General features: G+C 38.4%; 1 protein-coding gene across 4 annotated transcripts in view; it reads left to right on the top strand.

The window, feature by feature from the left end:
- GK (glycerol kinase) overlaps positions 1 to 1,975 on the top strand; it is a 32,191-nt gene extending 30,216 nt beyond the window's left edge. For 2 of the 4 annotated variants that reach the window (XM_035542139.2, XM_035542137.2), the window contains 2 exons: positions 688 to 758; positions 1,866 to 1,975. In XM_035542139.2, coding sequence (XP_035398032.1) covers positions 688 to 731 — 44 coding nt within the window. In that variant the 3' untranslated portion in view covers positions 732 to 758; positions 1,866 to 1,975. The remainder of the gene's footprint in view (positions 1 to 687; positions 759 to 1,865) is intronic. The other 2 variants (XM_035542140.2, XM_035542138.2) reach the window with 1 other exon arrangement.
- The last annotated feature ends 18,998 nt before the right edge of the window (positions 1,976 to 20,973 follow it).

Here is a 20,973-nt window from a genome sequence, read left to right as displayed (position 1 = left end):
AGGTTCTTGAGCACATGGGGGATGCCTAAAATAATAGGAAGATCAATATCAAGAGGGCAGATAAGTTACCTAAATTCCAGGCTTAATGCTTTGTAAAAACAACTAATCAGTAACCTGCATATCCATCTAAACTTACACTATGGGAATTCATAAAAACAGATCTTTTTCTCCCTTCCCTAAGCTTGCCAGTGTCTTTCTGCCCCACAAGTGGAAATCATCTTGGCTCACTCTTGCCTTCAGAACCCTTTTTTGCCCTTGTTTTCAACCAGTAACAATTGAGGATTTTTGTTATATTCTTTACATGGTAAGCTTGGGGACAAGAGAAGTTGCAAGAAATTTCTAACTTTCCTGTTTTTTTTTTTTTTTTTTTTTTTTTTTTTTTTTTTTTTTTTAATTATGGTGTCTAAACAAGAGTGGAATTAGTGATGATATGTACTGTTTGTAGTTTTGCTCATCTGTGTGTTAGGGTAGAACATGTTATAATATATTGAATCTGTGTTGCTGATTGGAGCAGGGCTGCATCACCACCACCACCCACCCCCTTAGACATTTTCTCTGGTAAATACCCTTTTGCTTTTAAAAGCCAGAGCTAGCTGACCAGGCTTTCCTTCTAACTTTGGTACTGTAACTCCATTAATTAATTTGTTCCATTTTATCTCTTAACAAAACAATGGAACTCCAATGCAGTCATCAGTATAGTAAGTTTGAGGATTGAATCTACAGAGGATTGAATTCATCCTTCATGTGCTGAAACAGCAGTAAGTCTTGCATGGCAGCAGCGCTGTTGTTGAACATGTCTCTGTAGGTCTAGGCCATGCTTTTACAGCTGCTGAAATGTGAAGCAAAAATCTGCTGTGGCAGAACAGAGAATACTAACGTAGCAAAAACCCACTTAGGGATCTGCTAAACTAACTGCCTTTTCATGCAGCACCTGATGACAGAATATGAAGAACAATACTGTAGTTCATAATTTCATCAAAATCAGGTCATTTACTTGCGCTTTCTTTTATGATCTTCTTTCTTCTCCCCCAGTGGAGAAAGAGTTAATATTTTGTTTTATTTCACTATTAAAGCAAATTGTATGTAGCAACTGGGGTCCTTATGTTAAGATTCCACTAAGTCTTTCACACTACTTTTGTATCTGGATCCCTGAGAGATTTCAACATATTCTGTAGCTGTACTTTTTGGGGGGAGGTGAGGGTTAAATTAAAGTGACATTATATTTTATTAGACTCAAATTTAAAGAAATGCCTTTGCATGCTTAAGTTGGCACCTCTCTAATGAGGTATAAAACCAGAGGTCTGGCTATAAATGGGATATTATGCTACATCTGAGACATAAAGTTTTTGACCTTATTCTCACAAAGTAAGGTATCGGTGCTGATAGTAATATCATATGCCTCCTGCTTAAGTACCCTTACGTTGTTGTTGTTTTTAAAAATCTGTTTTTCTTTTAAATTCCTTGTGTTGTGACAGTTACTGCTGAATTGCATACTAATTTACATATAGGAATCACAATGCAGTTCTACAAATCAGTTGCAATATTTCCAAAATTTCTGAAAACTGAGCTCATATTCATGAAAAAAAATAGCTCAGTGTACCTTACTTCAATTCTTCTCCTTGTTAAAAGTTTACCCATCTTATTTAGTATGGTTTCTCCTCTTCTGCTGTATACACATCCCACACACTTAAGTGCTAGCTTTTATTTGCATTTGTGTCACAAAATTCATCTAATTTATAATTGCATTAACTAAAAACACAAGATGGTTATACTGAATTCTTCCTATCACTTAGCTTTGTTATATTGTGTTAAAATGGTTTAAAGTAAATTCTATGTAACTAATACACGTTCTTTCTCATTTTAAGGTAACGATAAATGAGACTACATAATGGACTCTCTGGACACAGCTGACTTTTGTTTGTTTGTTTCATTTTGTTTTACTGTTTGAATAGATTCCACCACCAGTGTGATGATACTACCTGTGTGACTAAATTCATTCATAAATACATCTGTTGTTAGTCCCTGAGCTACCTCCCTGTGGTACATTGAAATTTAAGTATTCAGCCCTTCACTACTCTCCTCTCTTTCCCATCAACTCCAACTGCACTGGAGGCCTTTGTGTGGTCTATATCCCATCATCCTTTAAAATTTCACAAGCCATGGCTGTGTTTGAGAAAGTTGGCATAAAAAACCCTGCAACTTCTGAGGTGACTTCAGATGTTTATTTAAACTTTTCAGGGGTTGGTACTTTATACAACACACTGAAAAAAGTTAATGATGCACTATGGGACTTTGTAATCGTCTTACAATTTTTCCAGCTGCTGTGAATTACCTATCATACATATGTGGTTGCCAAAGATGTTTTATTTTAGTCACCTCTGCTCTGAAATACCTTCAATGGTACTAACCTTTTCATCTCTAGCTCAAAATATATTATCGGTAGGAAACATTGCCACTGGTTTGGCAATGAAAAAGTTGCTGATATGGTAAACAGAGCACTATTGAAATGATCAATTAAAGACTTAAGTTTGGTTTGGCTTCTGGCATATGTAGTCAGTTTGCCAATTTTAAGTATTTAAGACGCTAAGTCCTGTAACTGTACATTAAAGAGGTAGGAGTAAATGGCCGTTTTGGTTTAGGCCGTGCTTCATGTTCTTGCCCTTTTGTGTTTTGAAAGACAAATTTGATACAGCATGCTATTCACAGGACAGCTTCTTTGTCCTCAGTAACTGAAAACTCTTAAAATTACTCTGTACGGTATACTTTTTCTTGACCAATACTGCATATATTCTGTCGTCCTGCTTAAGGGTATTTTTAGTGATCGTTTGTTAAAATTTGAAAGTTGAAGCTAACAGTTTTCCTTAAAGAGGGTCCACTCCAAATTAAATATCAGTGCTTTAGTTCTTGCTGTCATTTAGTATACCTCAGGGACCAAAATCTCCCTTTCAGTTTCCATGTCCATAGTTTTAACAGCAAGTTGTCACAAAATATGCTGGGACAACCCAAAACCCTGGCTTGGAATTGTAAGTACTTGGCACCTGAAACTGGCCATTGGAATTCACAGGCAACAGGAGTGAAAACGGAGTTGCGTCCACTTTGAAACTTTAGATCTTCCACAGGTAAAGGAGTGAGGCAATAATCTTACCTTCAGCTTTCGTGTTTGTACCAACAGCATGACAAATGCCAGCCTTATTGGGTAGGTCAGAGAAAATGTATTCTTGTATCGTGCCACTGGATCAGTATAGAATGATAGCAAGGTTAAATGTGGGAACAACATGAAGAAATTCAAAACAAATTACAAAGAGGTGTTTAAATGCACTAGGAGTTAAAGGGAGTGGTTTTTGTGTGTTCTTAAAAAAATGTTGTCTTTGAAAAATATTCTTTAAAAGTTTTTCTTTGTTTAACTAGAGGCTTAGTTTTTAAAAAAATGTTAAATATGTGTTTGTCTGAAGCAGTGGTTTGCACAGAAGTTCAGGTCTGTATGATATATTTAATATCAAATGCATATTAATTGCCTTTTTATTATCAAGTGCAATGACCTTTGAAAATGTGACTTTTAATTAAGTTAGAGAAGGAACATTTTTCCTCCTGTGGTTGCATGTGTACATTTAACAGAAGGGATTTTTGTGCACAAGTGAAAATACAACACCAACATTCAAATCCCTCATCTCGTATAAGAACTCAAATGTGAGGTGTAATAATTAAAATTTCTGAGTTTTCCAGTTTGTATTGGAGAGGTGAAGAAAGAGTGAAAAATGAACATGAACCCATAGGAAAATCTTTATACTCCCTACGTTTACTCTGAGCTGTCACTGATTCCATCTTACACCAAGGAACAGCAGCCTTTGGAGCACACGAGGCAAAGGCAGCATACACCTCAAGCACTGGACTTCTGAGTTTGACTTCCTGCCAAAAACACTGAAGTACTGAACCTGGGAATGGTTACTGTTAAGTGTTGCCTTTGCCAGTGATGTATGTGGCTGGGAGAAAGGTAGCACATAATAAGTAGGAGGAGGATTTTTTGCTGCTTTTCTGATATATCTTTTACTGGGAAACACAATTCCTATTACTTTTTCACTGAGTAAATATCATAATTTTATTTTCAATTGCTGTTGCAAATATTTTTTAAGAATTTCACACCACTTTCTACCAACAGTTGAAATATATTGTAAATTGGGGTTGGGGGGGAAAACTGTTGAAAGTTAGCTTTTTGTGAAGCTGTGATTTATTTTTTCTATAAATTACCAGATTTATAAATTCTTACTTGAGACATGCATTAACTTGGTATTAAAATGCCATAAATAAATTGATCTAAACTGTCGGTTTATTCTTCCATGTTATCTTTCAGACACATTTTCATTAACGCTTATTACATGAGACATTAGTGTACATTGAGGTATATTAAACAATAGAGCCCCACCTTTAAGTATCACAGACACATGCTCTAAGTTGCTCAGAGGTATGGATCAAATACATCCAGCAGTGCATTCTGGTGTTCAGTGATCTATTCAGTTTTGAGGTTCTATTAGAAATGTCTCCCATTTTCATGAATACAGAGGGACTTGAGGAAAAGCAGGAAGCTGCAAGTAAAATGGTGAAAGGGAGTACAGTCCTAACGCAGGTGTGAGATGAAGGTTTCAAACAACAGTGGTGGTGCCACTGGGCCAGCTGGTGTTTAGTCTTACACCATTCCTTGGTAATTGACACAGATTAAAAGGTCATTATGAGTTGGGGCAGGGACTGTACATGAAATAGTGCACCCAGCAGTGTTTTCATTCTAGAAACACGTGGTATTTCTCTTCTTTTGAGAAAGAAGCATGGGGGTACGCATACATGTGCAGGGTGCATTTATGGAGTGTGCCTGCCAGACTCATTTTTGTTGTCACTGTGTAGCTCCAAATTATACTCTACACATCTGCTGCGGCATAATTCCACCAAGGACATGGACTTCATCAACAGTCGTTAGAAAGTCTTTCATTCCAGGTGTCAAAATCAGTTGTGTGAGTCATATATTTAAATGATTTCTGATTGTTTCTATCAGCACAGAAGCTTTGGGTAACATGTTATTACTTAGTATTGGACAATATCTGCTTGTAAGGTTCCAGACTTCCTTTCACATGGCAAAATTAGGGCCTTGCCCTTAGCTGCACTCCACAAGAGCATACTGAAATTTCATGAATATTAAGAGACGAGAACATTCTTGGTGTAATTAGTACCAATGCTTTACACGTAGATTTTTTTTCAACAAAAGCTTATGCAATGTTTAGTCTATTATTAGAACTATATAAAATATAGTATATTCTTAACATCCATGTCAGCATCCAAGCCATAATCTTACCATCTAAAGAAACCTGAGTTTATAGCTATTGGAATACCTTCCCATTAAGAGGTGTGACAGAAACCCAGTATGATTTTTTGGTTGTTGTTGTTCTTTGTTGCCATTACTTCTATTTCTGGAAGTAATACACATCAGTAATACCTGGAGATAAGGGCAGGAATATAGAGAGTTACCCTTCAAAGCTCATAAATGACACGGGAATGCTGCTGGGATGGTTTTTCCTTGACAGAAGTAACAGGCTGTCAGAACATCATGAGGTCCAACAAGGGGATGCCAAGTCCTGCACCTTGGAAGAAATAATGCCAGGCAACAGCACCAGCTGGGGGTCATCCGCCTGAGATGCAGGTTTGCAGAAAGGGCCCTGCTGGACACTGTGGGCAGGTGGGCATTGGATACCAGGCTGGACATGGAATTTCAACAAAGAAGGCCAACAGCACACTGGGATGCATCAGGCAGAACGTCATTGGAGGCGGAGGGAGACAGATCAGGAGAGCTGAGTCGAGCCCTGGGATCCCTGGTGTGAGAGACACATGGAGACACTAGAGTAAGTCCTGCGAAAAGCCACAAAGATGACTGAGGGATTGGAGCATCTGTCTGTCATACAGGGAGGAGCTGAGAGATCTGGGGCCGGTCAGCTTGGAGAGAGCTCAGATATAAATTCTTGATGCAAGGAGTAAAGGCAATGGAGCCAGACCCTTCTCGATGGCACCCAGTGACATGATCAGTGTCAGTAACAACAAACCAAAATGCAGGAAATTCCACTGAAGCATAAGAAAACACTTTCTGACTGCTGGTGGTGACACGCTGGAGCAGGTTGCCCAGGGAGGTGGTGGAGTCTCCATCCTTGGAGACTTTCAAAACCTGACTGACACAGCCCTGAGCAACCTGTTGTTGCTGACCCTACCCTGAGCAAGGCGTTGGACTGGGCAACCTCCAGAGCTGCCTTCCAGCCTCAGCTGCTCCATGCGTCTGTGCTTAGGTCGGTTGCAGTTTGTCCATGGTGCATGCTGAGGGCATTAAAAGTCAGGGAAAAGGAAATGCTAGTTTATTTAGACAAAAGTGGATTGCTTTGTATGAATCAGTATTCACCCTGAGCTGTATTTCAACATTGCTCAAACAGCGCTATTACTTTTTATCTTACGTACATCTCTGTTTTGGAGGAGTCTGCCCTATTGTGTGGGCTTATTTTCTTGCATGTTTTAATTTTGAGAGCTAAGCTTTTAAGCAGTTGCTGGTGTGAGTTTAAGCAGAATTACTGTGGTTTTTTTGATTCCTGATTATTTTAGCCTAATACCCAGTTTTGCATAGGCGATTGTACCACCAGGTGCTTCAAAGCAGTCCAAAGGGCAAGCATGGCATAACCTGCTTCCAAAGACACCACACCTCATTGTAGTTGAAAAAAAAAAATGGGTTCCTTATATTTTTGTAATGGAAGATGGAAAGACATCAGTTCAGATGTCATTTCTTTTTGTATGTGGATTTTGTTTGTTTGTTTGTTTTTAGTTTAAATCCATGGGCTGCTGAGCTGGGGTTTCCTTTTCTGACTATCCTTGAAATCCCAAACACTTTGGTTAGGAGGATTTTCTGCATCATTACTTTTAGTTCTGTGGGGATGGAGTGCTCTGAGAACTGTAGAGCCAGCAGCATGGTGAGTCTGATAGCCTTATAATGCTTCTTGGTTGTTGGGCAGCCAGAAAAGAGCTTTCAAGGAGAACAGCTTTGGTGATCAGTTGTTGCTGTCTAGTGCTTTTCCCTCCCAACACTAAAGGAGTTGTCTTTTATTTGTTTTGGAAATAGGATGGGTTAGTCAGAGTGCTTGACAGCACCCACATTTCCCCCACTTCATAAACAGCTTCAGGATCCTTGAGGATTTCACTTTAGCTACTCCGTGCTTTTGCTGTTTTCTGACTACATCGGTCCTATCCATCTTTCTCGCCTGTTTTCTCACAAGTGAACAGATTACTGAAAATTTGACAACAGGATTCAACTTACAGTTGAGAGGATGCTTACACAAATATTAATTGCCTTTGTTTCAATAAAGAAGGGGAAAAGACAGGAATAGTGACCTGCCTGGAATGAGCAAGAACACTTCCTTCATTGTGAAAGGAAATACAAGATGGTAACTCTAATATTGTTCTGGAAATAACAATCATGTCTGTCAAGCTTCAGGACACATATTATCAAGCCTTTATAAGACACTCCCTGCACGAAATGGGCTTATATTGTTATGCCTGTGTTCAAGGAGATGCAGACCGCTTCACATGCCTTTATTCTGGGACTCTCTGGTAGATAAGCCTTAAAGTAAGCACTCAGAGATTTTGTTTGGATTTCAGCTCATTGAACAACTCATTGAGCAACTTCAGACTCAGAGTTTTCAGGAGCTATCATACCCAGCAACGGATTTCAGATCATGCTATCATTTTGTATTGTTGCCTTGCTTTTTGTTTGGCTGCTGATAATAACCAACAAACAAAAGTACACAGGGTGAGATTTGTCAAACTACTAAGTGTTTGGTAATGTTAATTAAAGGAAATCTTTATATTAAATAAATTAATTCATTAAATTAAACATATTACAAGAGTGCTGAAGGATCTCATTTGCTAATCTTGAAATAGATTATCTGTTTTTATTCATGAGTATGTGAAACACTGAGTCCCAACTGATGAGCAAATGAGGGATGTTGTATATTGGAATAGGCAGATATGGTTTTATTATTCAGTGTGTGTGACAAGCTCTTACGAAAGGTAGAGGAAACCTACCAGAATTTCAGCAGTTCAGAACCCGGTGTAACACAACAATGGATTGATATAACAAGCAATAGCATAGTTGAAGGTCCTAACAGTATGGTGGTGTGGTTTTACAGAATATCCTTGAATATCTGAAACTGTTGGAAGATTTTGTAATAGCTTCATTAAAAAATAAAATCACTTATTCCCACTTGCCTTTCAAAGTAGCACACACTGAAGCTATCAGCAGTATTTGGCACAGTATCCTCAAAATGAAAATGTTGAAATCATAATTTAAATATTTATGCAAAGACATGAGTCACAGCTGTATTACCTTACGCTAGAAAGGAAGGTAACATCGGCATAAGAGCAGCTTATTTATGAGCTGCATATCATACTACCAAACTAGTTTGCAGCAAATATGTATTACTAAAAACATATGAGGAAAGACAGTGTGCTCTTTAATAATAAAGTAAAAAAAAAAATAAATGTGGAAATACTTTTTTTTTTTAGAAATTATCCTAAGACTACTAAAGTTAAGCATTTTTTACCCAAAAGTCATGAAGATCTGGTACTAAGGTTGCACATGGGTCTAATAGTCCAAATGCGCAACATATCTGTTAAACTATAATTAGGAAATTTCTTTTGCTCTATAGAATTTTAATCTTGAATGTTAACTAGATTTTGAAATGAGCTGATGTTCCCTAGTAAAGAAAACTTATGCAACTAGGATCCATGTCTTTTTTATAACTTTTATTTTGATGTTAAAGGTTTTGTAGTACATAAAAGCACAGATTCTCATTATCATGTTGTTTGTCCTTAGTTCTTGTGTCTCTGTGCAGCACTTTTCTAAAGACTCATTAGCAATTACACAATTACACTGAACAACAACTTCTGCACAGGCATGACTAGCAGGTCAAGGGAGGTGATTCTCCCCCTCTACTCTGCTCTTGTGAGACCCCCACCTAGAGTGCTGCATTCAGCTCTGGAGCCACCAGCACAAGAAAGACATGGAGCTATTACCCTAATAGAACAAGTCCAGAGGAGGGCCACAAAGACGGTCAGAGTGCTGGAGAACTTCTACAAAGACAGGCTGAGGGAGTTGGGGTTGTTCAGCCTGGGGAAGAGAAGGCTCTGGGGAGACCTTATAGCAGCCTTCCAGTGCCTAAAGGGGGCCTACAGGAAAGCTGGGGAGGGACTCTTTTTAAGGGGGTGTAGGTATAGGACAAGGAGTAATGGCTTTAAACTAAAAGAGGGCAGATTTAGATTTGATATTTGGAAGAAATTCTTCACTTAGAAGGTGGTGGCACTGGCACAGGCTGCCCAGAGAAGCTGTGGATGCCTATCCCTGGAGGTGTTCAAGGCCAGGCTGGATGGGGCTTTGGGCAGCCTGGTCTGGTGGGAGGTGTCCCTGCCCATGGCAGGGGGTTGGAACCAGGTGATCTTTAAGGTCTCTTTCAACCCAAACCATTCTGTGATTCTGTCTACAAGATACTTCTCCCTCTCCCTCCTGTGTCCCCTGGTTTGTCATTTTATTATGAACTTTATGAAATTTTTTAAACACTGACACATCTAAAAAGAACAAAAAACTAAGTACTATTAAAAGAAATAAGTAAATGAAAGTCCTTATTTCACTTTTCAGATTTCCCTGCTGCCTGCTGTTCCTGCTGTTTCACCTGTTTCTAGATCCTGCAGATTCTGATTAATCTCCCTAATGTAACCCACATCTCTGAAACTGTTTGTCCAGCCTTCTCTATTCTCTGGCTCTGGCAAAAATGCAGGCATTTTATATCCATCCAGAAGGCTGCTAACAGACATTGGTTTATTGTTTTGGGTTTGGTCATCTCCTTTATCTCTTTGAGTCTGGACTCGGTGTCAATGCAGGCACTCCTATTCCAGAACAGGAACACGAGCAGTCTTAGAGCACATGTAACCATGCACCTAGACGCCAGGCAACATCATATGTTAAAGATGTTTTCTTCAGAGCATACACTCCTTATCTGCCTTTATAGAGCTGGTGTTAACTTTTGCATCTTGACAGGCAGCCACAGTCCATAGCTACAGTCTGAAAGACACAATATGCAGAGGAATGATATAAATAAGCGTTGCACTGAAATCCACACATTGAGTACCTGTTGGGATTCAGGATAGCATCTTACAGTTTTTTGTTTTTGTTTTTTTTTATGGATCTGGCTTACATCATGACAATAGTTAGAATATTTTTTGTTCTCTGGCCGGGAAAAGAGCATTAAGGAGAAAAAAAAATATATATATATATATATATATAGATATATGATACGCTTTATATTTGTGTTTATATAAATTCAAATATTGCCTCTCATCTCCAACTTCAGTGCTGCAATCAGGCCCACACTGTAGCCCTTTGCCAGCACAGCTGTGCTACCCACGGGTATAAGGATGCTTTGCTTGATTGATATCTTAGCACCCACGCACATCAGACATAGTGGTAATGTTGTGCTTTTACTGGCAACACTAGTATTTTAGGTGGGGACTGATCTAAAATCTCTGTATTACCACAGCAAAATTGCTTTACTGTTATCTCATTTCTGCACATTAAGAAATCCTGCATTTGCAGTAATAGCTTTGGCATCTTGGGCTTGGACTACACCAGACTCTTATCAGAACAGTTTTAATAGCTCAGTGCTCAGGCCAAGTCACAGAGTGCTTCTAATTTAAACACAGTAGAATAAATATAGTCTATTCAAAGTAATATTTCTTCAGTGAAGACAAACTTTTAAAAAATATGAGAAAGAAGCTAATGTGAAGGGTTAAAAAAAATAGTAATCAAATTATAGTATCACTTTATTTGGATATGTGCATCAATTGGTTCCTTCAGTCCCCTTTGTGCCTTAGATTGACCTTTGCTCCTATCACATATGATTGAAGTTTTCCAAAACACAAAAAATAAATTTGTCACCACTGTCATTTTCCTACCAGAGCAGATGATAAGGAAATGTGGTCCTAATTTTAAAACTAAAGCTGTATGATCAGCTGGGTAACTAGACATTGCTGGCCATGCATGGGACTCTTACTAAGTAAGGCATGTTTTGCACTCAAAAGCCATTTACACAGGTGCAATATTTAATATGTTCATTTTCAACAAACATACATTTGTTCTCCTTCTTTGCCATTTTCATCATTTGCTAGCACTGCCTACATTAGCATTAAGTTAATGCCACGAGTGACGAGAGAGAATTGGAAATGATTGGTTAGTTTATAAACAATGGTAATACAAAAAGCTTCCATATGGTTATGATAAGTTCCGCTTCAAATTTGAAGCGTTTGATTGATTAGGAGTTTAAAGTATAAATTGTATTTTCTGAACAAAGGAGCAGAGAATTGGTTTAGCTTTCTTAATCACAGCCTTAGCTTTCTTAATTCAGCCTTTGCTGAAAAGTACCACCTGTTTATAATTAAAAACAAGGCATGTTGTCTGCATTAATTTCTCAGGAAATCTCAGTTCATTTATAATTAGAGGTGCCCAGGTGACAGTATGACAAGCAGAAGCCCTTTGCATATTCACAAAGCAAGCCATGCACGGGCAGCAGACAAAATCCTTCTCTCTTACCCTTATGCACCACGTACACAGGTAGATTCTTAACTCCAGCTGAATCTGGACTGTCTCTTTTGGTATCAGGGTGCCTCTGAGATAACGCCATATCCCTGGGTAGCTACCCATCTGCTCGATACCAAAAGAGTTCCCAACGCCACTGTCAGTTGTTGGGCAACCAACATCCAGGGACACCAGTCCTCTATCAGCAGCCTGCAGCTGGATCAGCTGTCTGATAGCCAGGCATTCTGGATCCCCTCCAGACACCTTCTTTCCTTTATTTTCCCTCTCCTCCCCTCTCCTCTCCTCTCCTCTCCTCCCCTCTCCTCTCCTCTCCTCTCCTCTCCTCTCCTCTCCTCTCCTCTCCTCTCCTCTCCGCACCATTCTTAGAATAAGCTTAAGAAATTCACCCAAGGTCACACCACAGGGCTGTGATGCTTTCATTCAAGGCATCCATCCCAAGCACCAGAACCAGGACAGATATGAGCAGTTTGGTCAAAGAATGATTGTTTAATCAATGTGGCAGCCAACAACAACTCATACTCAGCCATTCAGGTCATGTCACCTTTGCCCAGGTGACATTTGCCCTCGTTAGGGTTCCTGACAAAAATAAAAACAATTTAAAAACCCAGAGTAATGTAGTTGTACGTATTTGTCAAATTTATCAAGTAATTTGTGTAAAGTAAGTTGACTTAAGGAACTACAAAGGTTTTAATTAAAATTTATTTCAATACATAAAATGAATCAACCAGGTTTTATAATTAAACCTTGGGAAAAAAAAAAGGATTTTAATGGAAAATGCCAGGGCTTAAATTGCATTAATTATGTAAGTCTATTCAACACGGCTAACTCTGCTGCTTTTCTGATGGAGTAGGAATGAAAAGAATGAAAATACCATGCTGAAATGTCTTTGCATGAGTGGATATTAGTCACTTCAAACTCCTTCCTGATTAATAAAATGCATTACCATAACTTTCAGAGGGAGGAAAGTGATATGCTCAGTGGGGAAGAACAGCTGGATATCATTAGCAGCTGGGAAGGGGCGGTGGTGCTTTCATTGCTCCACTTTCCAGGAACATATTCCCTTTCCTCCCCCGTCCCTTCTGCGTCTGGCTCAGAGCCATAGTTTCGTTTTCTTGTTCTACATGAACAGACTCCAAATTACAGCTTTCTAGCAAAAAGAAACTTTATTTTCAGATTTTTCCCTCTATATTTTGTCAAGCAAGACAGTGGTGGGTAACATTCAGCAACTTTTCCTTCAGAGCACATCCCCTTCCTCTGCACGAGCCACCTGAGCAAAAACAAGAGCCCATGAATAAATACCCCATGAAGCCCCACAGCTCCCCCACAAGTGGAGCTGTAGCTTCTGCCTCAGAAGGGGTTACATCTGCTATTGCATTCCTGCATTCCCTTCTTTTTCCATACCCAAAACCTGGCTCTTCAACCCAGGTTGCAGACCTTGGTGCATTCAGCTCTGGAGCCTCCCTCCTCCCCACTGACGTGCCGCAAAGCTGCACAAGCTGCAAAACAGTCTGAGTCTTGGGGCAGGCTGGAGAGGTGGTGTCGGCCCAGCACACTGAAATTTCACAGGAGGCTTGCTGAAAAGCAAGCCCTCTCAGAGTCTGGCTCAGGCTACAGCTCGGTGACGGCTCCACAGAGGTTCAGTCACCATGTGCATCCTTTCGTATGGCATGACAGAGGTTCATGAAAGCAGAACGGTTTGGGTTGGAAGGGACCTTAAAGACTGTCTAGTTCAATCTTTTATATCTCTCTCAAGCTCAAGAAGAAGAAAAAATATATTTCTCAAATCAAACAGTATTTGAGTTGTTGGGCTTGGTGGCGTATTTCTCTCCTCTGACTGAACTTTGGAAGACAGCTCTTAGGAGGTCTGTTGGGCCTCCTAGAGCTTTTCTTCTCTTCATTTCCATGTACCTTTCCTTGGTCTCTCTGTAGAGTACTATGAATACATCAGGATTATTACGCTTGAGGTGAATTACTTTTCTGTTACTTCCCTTTGTGAAGGGTTAAAAGAGGAACTTACACAATAGTGCTTCATACAGTAGTAATATAGCAAATAGCTGGAGTTTATTTTACTGACTCCCCATTTTTAATGAAATCGTATTCTCTGCATTTTAGGATTTAATCTGTAAAGTGATGAATAATTATCTTAATTGTGGTTTTTAATTTTTAATTTTTTTTTCTGACATGGAGTAAGGAGGAACAGTGAATAAAGGTTTTTTTTAATTAGATTGCAAGACATTACAGACTACTCTAAAGTCAAAATGTGAGTAGGTGGATAAGTATGTAAAATCCTCATAATTATTGTCTCCAGACTGCACGGTGGGACATGGATTATTCATATTGCATTGGTGATATACTGCATATTAACTGTGATGACCCATCAGCCTCAGATGAGGTGTTGAGCCCAAGTGTTTGTTTTCTTGCATGCTCATTTTAGTTTTAAAATAACCTTCATTCTGTTTCTGCTGTTCCTGATGGAGCTAATGAGCAATGCTTATGTAAAGTACCCCAAAGGCAGTTAAAAACACAGTACTTAATTGCTGGTAAGAAGCAATTTTTGATGAGAATATTGCTATTCCAAGCCATGATTAGTCATTTAAAATCAGCCAAGCACTGTTTATGTAGCTCCTCCAGGATAAATATTATGCAGTGGGCTGTTGACAGGATCTCTAAATATCAGTGGGGTCTGGATCAGGTCTTGTTTGCACATTAATAACATTCTCAAGTATTTAAACTTCTTCAGAGTGAGCAGGAATAAGTGGAGAAGATTTAGGGACCTGGGCACTTGTCCAAATGTTGACTGGATGGCAACTACTTCTAAAGGAATGGTTTCATCTTGCCATTACCAAGCTATGAACTGGGAAAAAGAGAAAAGGTGAATGCTTTCCTCTTGCTTACTTCAGTAGGAGTAGTAGTTTGCCAGTGCCCAAGCATATATTCATTGTCCAACAGTAGTTAAACAACAGACAATTGCGTGCATATAGAAGAAAAAAAAATAAAACAATAACAACAACAACAAAAGTTCATTGGGTCTCTCATGGCTCAGGGGAAGCTGTAGAGACAGATATACTTTACAGCATTTTCCCAGTCATCCTAGGGACTTCAGTAGGATAAGGCGAGTGAGTTTTTGGAGACACCGGTGCATGTGCATGTGCACCCTATGCGCATCCCATTTCCTCATTTGCTTTACTTGTGTTTGCATGGTAGAGCTGAGGATTGCTGTGAGAGGACTATGACAACTCCATGACTGTGAAAGGAAGAAGCAGCAGCCCGTTCTCTGCTCCAGCCACCCTTTATGCCTGGCATAGACCTCTCCCAGCAGTGATCCATGCATGACTTAGCCTGTTTCTCTTCAGGAGCAATTGTTACAAATTCTGTGCATATTGGCCAACACCTTTTACTAACTTGCACACTGAAAAAATTACCTACTTTTAGTACCCACCCATTTTAGAGCAACAGTTATTTCAACGTTTGCTGATATATTTAGTTAACATGATGAGGAAGGATTTGACTACGTAAACTGTGTAATGCCTGCTGTAGTTTGATTTTTGAAAAAGGAAAGCTATTACCTTCTAATTCTAACAGACACATAAACACTTTCCCAACATTTTACAAGTTCCTTCCATCCAGCACTGAAACATGGCTGCACCTTTTGTATGGAAGGAAGATAGAGCTTAAACCAAATTCATCAATTTGCTGGTATCTGCTCTGGCAGGTCACCATGAACTTGTGTAGGACATATAGCTTGGTGTGCTGGGGTATGGGCTGAACACAGAAACTCGTTTGAAATTGGTACAGGTTTTGATACTGCCTTATATGATACCACAAGTGGATACATACTGTCCAAAACATAGCCTGTGCTCTGAGGGTTTTTTTGTCTATTTCAATTGTATTTTGTATAAGTATTTAAAAGATGAAGTATAAAAATTAGGATAGATATCGTAATAAGTCCTTAATAGCTGTGAATACATGGCACCTGTTTTGCAACTGAACAAAACTGTCAGTGCATGTTGCTGATTTTTATCTTAAAAGCTTCATTAAATATATATATATATATATATCACTACTTTACTTATAATTTAAGCATGATTTAAGCTCAATAAATATTTCTATACTGAGAGATGTCTTCTTGGTCTGTGAGGCAGCATCCTCTCCGGTCATTAGTTTTGTTGTATTTCCTCTTGTGCTTTTTCCCATCTTTTACTTCTAGTTTGAAAGATAAGAACAGATTTTAGTTTCCACTGACTGTGCATTTCTTCTTCTTCTTTTCAGGATAGGAAAGTGCAGAAAGATAATGCTCAGAACAAAGTGCTGGATGCAATAGCTCTGATCCAGAGAAATGTCTCCATTCGGGGGGGGGGGGGGGGGGGTGTTAATTTGTTTAACTGTATTTTAATGTTATCAGTTTCAAGAGGAAAGATGTAGGTGTGTGTTTTCAGACTAAGAAACCAACTTTGAGCAATTTGCATACTTAATCCCTCTTCCCCATAGAGGCAGAAGGTCTGGGTTCTCTGATGACTGAGAATGACAGATATGCAGAGCCTGTGTGGTATTTTTTTAAATGTCTGACCTTTTAGAAGACTTAGTACAATATTTAGAGCAAATTTAAGTAAGGAAAATCTTGCTATGTACCTCATGTCACAGACTGTTTGAAATATGGAGTGCCTTGAAGCAAAGTAAAATTAGTAGCTGCAAAGACAGGACTGCAAAAAGGAAGACAAAAAAAATCAGGAAAAAGAAAGTTTGAAAAAGTAATAAATGTTTCATTGCCTTACATTCTAAAAAGAGTTTAATCAATAATAGGAAAGGTACCAGAAAATTTCTGTAACTCAGTATTGATTTTTACGTCTCCTTTGAAAGGCACTTGCAGGTCATTACTGAATTAGATAGAGCAACCCTGAAAAGTTAAAGACTTTTGCCATCCTCAAAAGCTACATATTTGTTACTCAAGGTCATAGTGACTGTTTATTTTTGGAAAACTATTATTTCCACATTGTATGTGAGGACAGTTTCAGCTGCCCAACAACAAATCTGAAGTTTCTACTACTGCCTATGAGAGTTCATACATAACCCTTTCTTTTTGAATTTTTTTTTCTACTATAGAATGGTCATTTATTATGTTCTGTTATTTTAGCTTTTCAGTTATCATTAACCAAAATCCCACTGTTGGCAGATTTGTGACCAGCCTCTTTACAATTTTATTTTAAACCTGTGGCATTTATATGTAGGACTCTGGCACAAATAAATTCTAAACTAACCAGAGACACCACAAAAGAAAACATGCTGATCAAATGCAGGCCTGAGGCTACGAGTTTCCCCTTTCCCTGAGGAAATGTCACAGCCTATGCATTTGTATGCCTTCTCCCAGGAGGTGAATAACGCACTCCAACGTGGGCCAAGTCCTCCTGACTAAAATGTTCTGAGAGTCCTCCAGGTTAGGCTGCGGGAGGCATTTCGGGGTTCTGAAGGTTCAGGGCCTCTGAAGTTCCAAAGCATTCACTGCACTGCCCTGGGCCCCATCCCGTGCAGCAGAGAAGTCCCCTCTGGAGAGCAGCTAGGACCTTCGTGATCTGGGCTATCAGCCCGGCATGGTCCCATTCCCTGCAGAGTGGAAAAGAGCTGGTTGGCAGGGGGTTGGACCACAGGGACGCTTACTCACATGGATGCCAAAGTGTCTCAGGTGAGGTGAAATTAATGAGCACATGCTTGAAATTTTCTTTTTTTTTTTCTTATTTTCATCTTTTTTCTCTCCTTTTTATTTTTTTATTATTATTATTTGGCTAGCTTTTTACTTTATTTGAGTTTCTTGCTTTGAGGCATTGAAATATTTAAGAGTATTTATTTGAGTTGAGGACAACCTGAGCAGTAGTGTAATGTAATATCAAACCATTAGCTAGGAAATAACTTGTTAGATGGTTAGACCAGCCCCTAGAAGACAAAATGTACAGTATCTGATTTATTCCTGGTTGTTCTGGCAGTTCTGATGTATCTCTATTTTTTGGGACTGTATTTGGGACACACTGTCTTTATTTCATCCATCGACTTGGCTAAGCCCAAACACTTCACCACTGTGCAATATTTATTTGACTTTTTATCTATATTAGATTGCCAACCAGCCTTCTGTTTAATTACACTTTACATTTAAGTGTTTTTTCATTTGTTCAGATTTTTTTTTAGAATACATATATTATTGTCTCTCTTTCTGTTAGCAGCCCATATTCATTTTGGTGCCAATTTTTCATTTCCCTTTCTGTTTCAGGACTAAACTTTTTCTTTAATGTACTTTTTTATTATTATTTTTCTCTTACGTTGTCTCCATGGGGAAGAAGGTATCTTCTCTCAGTATTAAATATACAATAGGATATAAAGAGCAAGGAAATCTTTGAATTAATCCTTCTATATAATTCTGCTTTCTAACTTCATTTCCTGACAGTTTTTCGTTTAATAGCCTCCCAGCATTGTGATAAATTGCTCCAGATAACACTTTTTTTCTCAATATGGATGAAATGTCTGTACTGGGGAAAAAATAATTGTTCAGGGAATTTGAAGTGTAAGCCTTCACTCACATTTCATGCTATACTTGCTAGAAATTCTGGCTGTGTGAATGAGACTAATTGGAACATGCTATGAAAGGCTGTCCAGGATTGCAGTGCGCCAGACCCCTCCCTGACAGTGCCTGGGTGTACCTGGGAAGGTGGCATTAAATAGCTCCAGCTGGATCCTGGCACTAAAGCAAGCCTAAATTGGCTAAATTAATTGTCTGTTATTTTGGGGAGCCGTGGAGATTAAACAACAACAACAACAAGAAAATCCTGCCACCACTGTTTTACTCCATGTTTCTTCTTTTTTACAAGGTAAAAAATGATCAAAATTTTAAAAATAGTACAGTATCTATAATTTCTTCTTTTGTTTTTATTTCAGTTTTATTTTATTTCTGTGTCTAGGTTAATAGAAACGGAATGTAGTGTAGAGGCTTCAAGTAAGGAAAAATAAATTAATTACATTTGAACTTTCTCTCTACACAGGAAATTTTTAAATGGCTTCATGCCGAATATCTGCTTTAGTAATTCTATAAACAGCAGTAAAAGAAATAGAGCTACACTGGACTTGGAAGACAACCAAAGCTTCTTTTTTGTTCTTCTGGCGTCTATTCTCTTTATTTTATATAGAACCTGGTGTGGAGTTTTTTCTACTTTCTCATTAGAGAAAAAAAAAAAATATATATATATATATATATTCTTTTCCTTTAATCAGAAAATAGTTTACTATATCTTATATGATTGCTTTTTTTTTTTCCCCAGAGAAAATGGAGAATTTTAATTTGTATGGGTTGATTTCCTACAATTTTTGAATTTGTTTATCTGTTTATCTTTTCTAGAAATAATAGACTTTCAGATAGGACTCTTTAAAATGATATTATTTCTGATAGGAAGAAACGGAAAATAAATAGACTGCTAAGTATTTGCTATTTACTTTGATGATATTCAGCCTTATTTTAAATGCTTTGTCATCATGTTTATACTAGATAAAGTCATCTCCATGTTTCAGCATAGGACTTTGTTGTTCATACTCTGTTGTGCTAAGACTTGTGTATACAGTACCTTTCTCAAAGTTTACAGTCTCAATTGTCAAAACAAATAACAGATTTTAAAGGATGCATTGGAATCTGTGGAAGATGTAAACATGAAAATGTTTTTTTTTCTTACTGAAAGGCATGTTGTATACATGAACTCTAACGGGTTCTTTCCTTTAATACTCTTCAATGAGTTTCTGTAATTTGAAAGCATCTTAGTGTTGGAAATAAGAAATTGCACTAATGTTACAGATGATTTTTTCTATACGTTACTATAAAATAAAATTAACTTCTCAACATAAAACTACTTGTTTCTATTGAATACCATTTCCCTCTGCAATGAAATCTTTTTAAGTACTGTAATTTACATGTTTCAAGAATGCTTATTGAACCTATGCTGAATACCACAGTTAATGGGTGCTCATAAGTTTTCCTGTAAAGTGTGTTAAGGATTGTCGTCAGCAATAAATAGCCCTCGATAAAAGTTTCAAATCCATTACATTGATCTATATTGTTTTGTGCAATTACAATAATAGGACATATTCAGATATCATCAGATGACTTAAAAAAATAGCAAGAGATTGTCTCCAGCACCAGATACCCTCCAACGCTTGTCTCCTGCTTCTCAAACGTATCAGACAACCCTAGGTTAATTCCTTATCGCTATGGGTATCAATGCAGTTGCTCACATGTGGTTGCTAAAACCTCGGCTAACTGTAGGTTCAGCCATCTAGCTGGCCTAAGCCTGCTAGTGGGCATCCACTGAAACTGTAGCTGTACCTTCTTGTGCAGTGGACGTGCCCATGTAAGTGCATACTCAGCTGGACAACAGAATCAAGGCTGAAATGAGGATGATGACAGTAACTTCCTCTGCTTCCTTGCCTCCTTATACTAGGAACGGCCCAAGAGTGACCCTGTACTCTGGAGCTGCCTTCTCTGATGGCACATCATGCACAGGGCTCAATACTGCATCTAGGTTTGTTACACTTTTCAATACAGATCTTATTGCAGACGTTGCTTTTAAAATGGGTGGAAGGAAAACATAGGCTATAACATTTGAGGCCCATTTTAGTTATGAAGTCATGATCTAGACCTCATAGTTTCATAAATAGATGAAATAAGATTGCTGTTCATTTTCTTAGATGTTCTAATTTAGGGCAGTAGCACAGATGTTATATTTGTGTACGCATACACACACACCACTCTGCCATGATAAACAGCCTGCTTAATGAGCAGGTAAGCACCAGGTAAGACTATCTAGATGTTCCTATTAGATGAAAACAAAACAGCTATGATTATCTAGTCTGTGGATTGTATCATGAATACTTCCTTCATAGGTAGCTTCTCTTTGTTAAATTCACTGATTTGACTGCACTTTAATAACACAATTTCAAAAATCCATATGTTGGAAGGCAAGAAACAATAGCAAAACATTACACGTGACAACACAGTGCCTCACACCTGTATCGTTTCAGATTAATTTGTATGTTGTTGTTTTCAAAAATCTGTCATGATGATAAAGATGAGTGTGTATTAGCTTATAATTTCTTCCATATCCGTAGAAGTTGTTCTCTTGGATCCTTCTCCCCCTCTTTCTCCTGCTCCTCCTGGAAGGCAAGGGCCAGCATTTCAGCACATGATAATACAGCTGCTTTGTAGGACATGGTGGAAATCTTTGGAATGGAATTTGTGATGAAGCTTTAAGAAATTCTGTACTATCGCAATGTGGGAATAAATGTAACTT

Source organism: Cygnus atratus, chromosome 1 (assembly GCF_013377495.2).
Source record: "Cygnus atratus isolate AKBS03 ecotype Queensland, Australia chromosome 1, CAtr_DNAZoo_HiC_assembly, whole genome shotgun sequence".
Taxonomy (NCBI): Eukaryota; Metazoa; Chordata; class Aves; order Anseriformes; family Anatidae; genus Cygnus; species Cygnus atratus.
Note: the sequence above shows the minus strand (reverse complement) of the source record. Positions and strands in the feature narration are given on the sequence as shown.